The sequence below is a fragment of the Myotis lucifugus genome, unplaced genomic scaffold (genome assembly GCF_000147115.1).
Source record: "Myotis lucifugus unplaced genomic scaffold, Myoluc2.0 scaffold_57, whole genome shotgun sequence".
Classification (NCBI taxonomy): Eukaryota; Metazoa; Chordata; class Mammalia; order Chiroptera; family Vespertilionidae; genus Myotis; species Myotis lucifugus.
Window position 1 is genome coordinate 1,418,260 of NW_005871105.1, and position 8,803 is coordinate 1,427,062.

The 8,803-nt window shown below is 38.0% G+C and overlaps 1 protein-coding gene across 5 annotated transcripts in view; it reads right to left on the reverse strand.

Moving 5' to 3' along the window:
* The window catches only part of ZUFSP (zinc finger with UFM1 specific peptidase domain), a 17,463-nt gene extending 10,210 nt beyond the window's left edge, over positions 1-7,253 (reverse strand). For 3 of the 5 annotated variants that reach the window (XR_002829399.1, XM_023754171.1, XM_006089191.3), the window contains exons 1-4: positions 7,019-7,250; positions 5,178-5,753; positions 3,390-3,500; positions 1,277-1,395 (exon numbers count right to left, since the gene is read on the reverse strand). Coding sequence is in view for 4 of the 5 variants with exons in the window: in XM_023754171.1 (XP_023609939.1) it covers positions 1,277-1,395; positions 3,390-3,500; positions 5,178-5,753; positions 7,019-7,121 (909 nt within the window). In the remaining variant the exon portion in view is untranslated. Of the gene's footprint in view, positions 1-1,276; positions 1,396-3,389; positions 3,501-5,177; positions 5,754-7,018 lie in introns of all 5 variants that reach the window. The other 2 variants (XM_014456229.2, XM_023754172.1) reach the window with 2 other exon arrangements.
* Positions 7,254-8,803: the final 1,550 nt, after the last annotated feature.

Here is an 8,803-nt window from a genome sequence, read left to right on the forward strand (position 1 = left end):
GATGATTTTTGCAAGGAAACCTGTCAGTACTTGTTATTTGGTTCCCAAGCTAGTCTACAAAGGCCTACTTAATTCATAATTCATTTAGGCATTCATTCTACCTAGTAAATGAACTATGTTTTTGCACAGGGAACAGAGAATCTCAAATAATATGTATAAAAAGGCCTTCTTGGAAAAAGTTTCTGAGATCTAAACAACAAATTTGCAAAGGGAATAACAAATTCCCTTTAATATTGGAAGCTTTTTGTATATAATGTGCAAAATTACATAAGGCAAGAAGAGTTGTGAAAAGCCAACTTTCTTTTCTCTTCTGAATCCTGGTGGGAAAATATTTTGCAAGTAAATAAATCACCAATGAGCTCTGACCGGTTTGGCTCAGTGGATAGAGCGTCGGCCTGCAGACTCAAGGGTCCCAGGTTCGATTCCGGTCAAGGGAATGTACCTTGGTTGCGGGCACATACCCAGTGGGGAATGTGCAGGAGGCAGCTGATCGATGTTTCTCATCGATGTTTCTAACTCTCTATCCCTCTCCCTTCCTCTCTGTAAAAAATCAACAAAATATATTAAAAATAAATAAATAAATAAATAAATAAATAAATCACCAATGAGAAAAATAGCCAAAATCAGATATTCTAAGGTGAGAATTAAATTTTCTCCCATATTGCCATGTGTGAGATGCCTGAGAAAAAAGTGAGAGGTCATATAAGTTTGGGAAAATTATGATATGCACAATGCACAATAAAAGGATTTGCTATGTCCTAAGTATATAACCTGTTCTTTTATTTTTCAATTGCAGCTTACATTCAATATTATTCTGTATTAGTTTCAGGTGTATAGCATAGTGGTTAGACAACGTATACTTTACAAAGTGTTCCCTCTGATATTTCAAGTACCCACATGGCACCATATATTATGAATCTTGGTTTCTTAATTTGCCCCATCAACTTAACCATGGGTTTGAATCCAAGCTTTTCATTTAATACTGCCTGATCCTGAGCAAGTTAAGCTACTAAAAAAAAAAAAAAGGTTTAAAATAATTTCTCCAGAGAGTTGAGTTGTGAAGATTTTGGGATATGATATGAGGTGCTTACCCTAGTACATGACCAGAATGAGTACTTACAAATGGTGGCTGTTAGGAACTATAAAATACATGTTAAAAAATATTTAGTATAATAACAAGGACAAAAGCAATAGGCTGAAGTCTTGACAGCATATCTGAAAATTAAGAATTCTACCAAACCAAAATATCAAAATATAATAGTTATAATTTATGTACCTGCAGCTTCTGAAATTCTTCCCTTTCTTGTCTTGATTCTTCAGATCTCTTTCTGTCTTCTTCTTCTTGAAGGTGGTGAGCCAATTCTAGGTCTCTAGAACATTGGGCTCTATCCATGCCTATCAGATATTTTTAGTGTTTAGAATAAAATAATTACTGAAATCAAAGCTCATTTATTACATGTTTATATATATAAATATATATATATTTATATATATAAATATATATATATTTTAAAAAGGAGTAATTGCTATTATTTTGCCATTTGTTCATGCCTATGATGTCACAGAAATCAAAAATACAAAGTTAGCAGAACTTAAACTACTTTTGTAAGAGAATAGCCTCCACTTAAATCACTAACATTCACTGAGTGTTTAGGTTGAGACAAGGACTTTCCATTTATTATCTCATTTGGAACCTTATAACAACTTTAGGAAGATAGGTATTATTATCTTCTGAAGAAACCCAAACTTAGAGAAATTAGCCACATCATTCATTCGTGTTCTTTATTAACACAAATCAAATAGATTGGTTTAAAAAAAATCTGGAAACAATAAAGAGCATAAAAATATGTTTGCAAAATACAGTTATTAGATTATACAGTTATTATAGTACAACATCTTGCCCTGTCTCCCCTCTATCCAGTGTTCCACAGATCCATTAGCCATTGGCTTCTAGCCAGTATCTTATCTTCTTGACCCCCCCAATTTGGTGGTTTAATAATGTATTTGACTATTCTTTCTTTCCTTTCCAATCTCTCAAGCCTCCACTACATCTTCCTATTTGGTCCCCACTTCTATTGTTGGAGATATGCAATTTACAACGACTTCTAGTGTACTTCTGAGGCTATCTACAGTGATATACTCAGACCATATCTTTCTCTCATTACCCAATACAGGCTGACAGAATAATTTATGCACCAATACAAAGTCTATTCATAAACAAAGTAAGAATTATCAGATACTCAGCTCCAGAGGGTTATTCTTCCACGACAGTTAATAAAGAACAGAGTAGAAAACTGTTCCATCTTTTCTACACTCATTCTCATCTTGGGATTAGTCTGAGTGAGCAGGTAATGCTGTCTGTCCATGGAGATAACTGACTGGTACTAGGATCAATGACACTGGATACTGAGGCCCCGGCATTAACAGGTAGTATCTATGTACCTTAAAAAACTAAAATTCATTAAAATACAGTTGGTTTCTCTTAGGGTTTATGTTATATTTTGTTTCAGGAGGACTGTGCAAGTCATAGGATATTTCCACTTCTAAGTCACCATAGTGATTACTAAATAATACCAAATTAAAAAAAAATAGGCACAGAGGAAAACTTTCATGTCACTTATAAAACTAGTAAGTGGTAATGTAAAAAGCTGGGCTAGCAGCTAGAAAGGCACTTGAAAAACTTTTTAGTCACATAGCTCACATTCTTTTTAAAAATTGTGCTATATGGCAGCATCCTAGTTCACCAACAATTTTGGCTGACCAAATGTTAAATTCAGTTACTTCTAAGCTGCTGAAAAAATGGCCTCAACTTACAAATCAAATTGATTTTGAAAACTGCCTAATATTTCACTGTCTTCTAAATATTGGTACTCTGAGGCAAAACCCTGGAGGCACACCTCTAGCTCAGTTGGTCACAACAGTTTATTCTTCACAATTTTTCTGTAAAACAAACAAACAAACAAACAACAACAAAAAACCTTTTTAGCCCAGCCAGCATGGCTCAGTGGCTGAGCATCGACCTATGAACGAGGAGGTCACAGTTCAATATCTGGTCAGGGTACATGCCCAGGTTGCGGGCTCAGTCCCCAGTGTGGGGTGTGCAGGAGGCAGCCAATCAATGATTCTTTCTCATCATTGATGTTTCTATCTCTCTCTCCTCCCTCTCCCTCCCTCTCTGAAATCAATAAAAATATATTTAAAACAAATAAAAAAACCACCCCAACCTCTTTTAAAAAGTTGGAACTAAATTTGAATACTTTAAAGGGACAGACTTATTTTTGACCAGTATGCCTTTTTTCTCTCTATATCACTAATCTAAAAATTAGATATGTGTCCTAGGAAGTGGAAATTAAATAATGACATTCTTATTTTTAAACATATAAACATACCTTGTCTAAAGCTGCTTTCTTCCAAATGCAAGTCAACATGTTCCTGGAGAATATGGTAATTTGTACAGGTGAGCCCACACATAGGGCAGTCGTACAATGGTTGATCACAGTCTGTATTAGAGATATAATTCAATTGGTTTTATTTAGAAAACTTTTAGATCTTCACCCCAAGTCAAAGACTGTTTGGTTTCTTGCCAAAAAATTTCTATAACTTGAAATGTCAAGTGTTTGAATGTTCCTTCTATGTGAGGGTTTGAAGCCATACTTTAAATGATATAAATTTACAGACATGCTCCAGCATACTCTCTTTTCCTACTTCCATCTTCTTTTAACCAGCACATAAGAGAAAATTTAAAAACAAAAAGGAAAAATTTGATGCAGCATATGCATACTCAGTTTAGGAAAGAACTTGGAAATGTTTAATTATATTATCTGTATGATAATAAAGCTACAGAGCCTACCAAGATAAGCTAGAACACTAAGTATTTTTCTTTCAGTTTTGAGATATAACTGTATAAGTTTAAGGTGTACAGCATAATGACTTGAATTACACATATTGTAAAAATGATTACCAAAATAAGTTTAGTTAGTATCCATATCATATAGAAATGAGAAAAAAATTTTTTCCCCCAGATGATGAGAACTTTCAGGATTTACGCTTACTCTTTAGCAACTTTTAAATATACCATACAGACGTGTTAGCTCTAGTCATCATATTGTATATCACATCCTCAGAGCTCATTAAATATCTTATAACTGAAAGTTTGTACCTTTGGCCACCTACATCCAATTTCCCCACCATTCACCTCTGCGTCTAGTAATCACAAATTGAATATCTTTTTCTGAGTTTGGTGTTTTATTTTTTAGATTCCATATATAAGTGAGACTGTACAGTATTTGTTTTTTTTTTCTGACTTATTTCACTTAGCATAATGCCATCAAGGTCCACTCAGGTAGATACAAACGGCAGGACTTCCTTTTCATGGCTAATATCCTACTGTATATATAGGGTGTCCATAAAAAATGTATACACACCCTTTGAATAATTACAGAGGCAGTGTTTATTAAAATACAACTCATGCCCTAGCTGGTTTGGCTCAGTGGCTACAGCGTCGGCCCTCAGACTTAAGGGTCCTGGGTTTGATTCCAATCAAGGACACATACAGGCTCGATCCTCGGTCAGAGAGCACGTGCGGAGGCAACCAATCAATGTGTCTCTTTCACATAGATGTTTCTTTCTGTCTCTCCCCCTCCCTTCTAACTCTCTCTAAAAATCAATGGGAAAATATCCTCAGGTGAGAATTAACAATAAGTAAAAGATGTTCATCACATGTTATTAGGGACTTGCAAATTAAAATAAGATACTACTACACACATTAGAATGGTCAAAATCTGGAACATGGAAAATAAACACCAAATGCTGGCAAGAACTGAAATCACAGTGTTTTCTGATCATAATTAAATCAAACTAGAACTCAATAACAAAAAGTCAAGAGTCTGAAACAGTCCAGATGCCATTCAGTTGATGATGTCTTTCTCTTCAGAAAGGTAGTAAAAGGACTCTCAATGTAGCTGAAACATTTGTTACCTGCATGTATCTTCTTTCCCATTTTGTATTGTATTGTATTGCAACAATTGCAAATAAACAATGCTATAGATATAGACTGATTTTTAAAACACACTTGTAGTAATCTGATTGCAGTAATCTGATTTACAAATCAACTTTCAGGGCACCACATGTTAACTGGAACTAACATTAGTTGTTATTATATGAAATGAACACTTTACCTTTTACTGGAGTGTCTAAAAGATTGGCATGATTTGTTTTCACATGAGTTTCCATATCTTGAGTACAATCTTCTATTTTTCCACAGAATGGACATTCAGGAGGACTATACACTGTGTCATAAATTGATCCTTTTATTTTGGATAGGTCACACTGTTTTTCCTTACTTTCCAAGAATTTTCTAGATTCAGTCAAGTTCTCTGAATAAAAGGCTTTATGTTCTAAAGTACCATCCTTAGGCAGGCTTTGAGCTGAAATTTTCGGATGATTAGATGCACAGGGTGAATGAATACTTGAATTAACTTCCATTTTGCTCTGCTGGGTGTTGTCCTTCCTGTTATCTGAAGTTCCACAGTGTATGGTATTGATCCTCTCAAAGTTTCTTCCCAATTCATTTTGTTCAAAATGAGCAGTTTCAATATGAAAACACATTTCATCATAATTCACACCGGACAATTTGCAAAATGGACATATGACTTCATTTTCCATGTGGACAATTAGGAGATGAGCCTTCATGTCCGGTTCTGAGGTCACTGTTTCACCACAAATATCACAGGAAAGCATGGTACATCCAGCAGCTAGAAAAGAACACAATGTTATTTTAAGTTAGAGAATAAGAGTTGAAAACAAAATGCATTTTATAAAATGATTTGGAACAATTAAGTTTACCCAAAACTGGACTACTTAGGTGAAGACATTTTCAATGTACTTACTGTTCCTCAAATATACAAACTTATTAATAAATCTCAACCAAATTGTCCCTGTGTTTCAATTTAATGAGTTTAATAAAACAAAGGCAATAATAATAATGAACATTAAAATAATTTTTCAGCTATTTCACAAAGTGCGGTCTGAGGTAGAGAGAAAGTAACATTTATAAAATTGTCCAGGGAAGATAAATCAGGTAAGAGACAAGGAAGCCTCATCAACTGATGTATCTGAATACAGAAACTTAAAGTTGTCAACAATGGGGAGGGTAAATAAACACATCTTAACAACGGCAGCTAACAGTGAATGAGCTCAATATATCTCAAACTAGTTTAAGTATCATTATTATTCCCCATGGAGTAAACCCTAGCTCAGACATGTCACCACGCCAGGAAATGGTTAGCTACAGTGCCAACCCAGTCAGTACCCTCAACCCGAAGAACAGAGGCCCATTGAGCAGAGTAGAAAAGAGCACCGATTCCAGAGCCCAGAGAACTGGAGTACAATCTCTGGTTTCATAATTTCAGGGAAAGCATCTCACCGCTTGGAGATTCGGCTTATAAAACGAGCTGTGCTAAATCAGCAGTCACTTTTGAGGTCTGTGGACTAATAAAGTACTATCTACCGACAAGTGGTGATTTTGTTAAGAAAACACTTTTTAAAAAGCAGTCACCGCCACAACCTTCCTACCACAGACTATTATTCAGCTGCGAGCTATTTAAAGGGAAACGGGAAAAGAAAGATAAACTATTCCCACCATTTAAATAAACTTAGTTTTATAAGAACTTCCTAGGCTGTCATTTTTCTCATTTCCCTTCAGACGAGTGAAAACAGTTCCTGGTTTTAGAAGAACCCCCCTCCCCACCTCCCGGGGGGAAAGAAAGTCACACGCAGCGAGTTTCTCTTCCCGTGGCCGGGCCTCGGCGGGACCCGGGGCGCGGAACTCCCTGCCACTCGGGGTGGGAGCGGAAGGGCGGGGGGCAGTGCTGGTGGGCAAGGGGCGAGCGGGGCGGCAAGGGCCACGTCGGCCCAGGTTCGCGCCGGCGTCCCGAGCCAGGACTCGAAACCAGCTCAGACACCGACTGGGTCAACGCTCCGGGCCTGGGAAATGACAGCTGGGGCCGTCAGGACCTACCTCCGGCCCCGCGACCCGGCCGTGGCCACGCTACCCCCGGCTGGGCTTCCTCTTCGGGTCCCGCAGGTGAAACCGGCTGCCCGCAGAGGAGCGTGCGCGGCATCGATTACCTTTCCTGGCCCGAGAGACGCAGGCAGGTCCTCTCTCCACCGAGAGATTCGCAGTTAACCGGGGAAAGGACCTGCGACTCCGAAAGGCTTCAGTTTCCAGCATCACATTCAAAAAAGCGTTTCCTCTGGTCCCCGGAAGGGAAGGACTCCCAGAATGCACCGCTCCACGCCCGGCCGAGTTGCAGTGCATTCTGGAAGTCGTAGTCTTTTTCCACCTCCCAGCAGGGTCCGGACTGCTAACCAAATGGGAGAGACTAGGCTCTGACGCCTTTCTGAATGAAGGGGCGGGTGCTAGAGCACTGCGGGAGTCCACAGAGTGAGCATTAAAATGCTACCAGATGTCACACTCTCAACTACGCTCTGCTGATGGAGGGTGGCTAGGACAAGTTCTTGCCTCAAGGTTACAAGATCACACGTATCTTTTTTCTATAGTTCAGTCCTTATTTCATTGGACAAATATTTAATGAGCGTCTATTAGCAAAGCATCCTGCTTGGAACTGGAGCTGCAGTAGAAATCAAAATACACAAAATCCAGGCCCTTTGAATCTTACATTCTGAGGTAGAGAGAAAATGAACAAATAAATAAACTGATCATGATAAGTGCTATAAGGGGAATAAAACTGGGTTATTTGTAGAAAGGACAAATGTAGGTAGCAAAGGTCTTTCTGAAGAGGTGAGTGTGCTTATGAACAACCTTGCACCAACAGAAGGAAGAGCATTCCAGGCAGAGAAAATGATAAGAAGAAGAAAGCCTCCCAGACTGACGCAAAAAGAACTTTTGTGAGCTGAGCGTAATGTTCTAGAAGTGGTTACAACATGAGTCAGAGTTGTAGACAGGGGTCAAATCATGTAGGGTCTTGTAGAAAACTATTGGAGTAATTAAATAGGACAGTGGCATGACCTGATGATGTACAATATATATTTTAGAAATCATTCTAGGTGTTGAGTAGTTAAACATGGCAAACTAAACATGTACATTTATATACCCTGCCTCTCAAAATCTACTAAAATGACAGTAAAGTAATAAAAAATAAAAATAAATGCTTAATAAGATTTTAACAAAATCTGGAAGCTAAAACAAAGGATGAATGAGTAGTACCTAGCTTAGCTAAGCACAGAAACTCACTAAAAACAAATCACTTCATACGCCAGAAGTCTGGAGATGTTCAGAAATTAAAGCCCAGATACTTCTAAGAAAGATGTTAAATTTGGGCCTAAAAAGAGGAAAATTTACTGAAATTCTGTTTCGGGAGCAATTAGAAGCCTACCTCCAGATGTCCTCTATCACGAGGTTGCTAAGTGGCTCCTCTTTCCCTCCCAGACAGAACACTACAGGTTTAGCTTATGAGGAAAATGAACCAGAGAGGCTATGAAGTTAAAAGGACGAGGGTCAAGGTATTGAACTGAAAATGGGAAATAATGAAAGCTAAATACTGAATTATGAGGCCCCTCGCCATTTCCTCCCCTCACATTCTGATGTCTGATTTGTGGCTCCAAGTCAGGAGATTGGAACATTATTCTCCAGGAAAACCATTGGTCCAAGACAAAAGACTTACAGATAATGGCTTTTAGAAAATCCTCCGAAGAAATACCGAGATCTCATTTAATCTCTCTGTAGGGAGGCCAACAATCAGTGAGTCAACAAGCCCCACTGATACACAGGCTTCCAATGAGT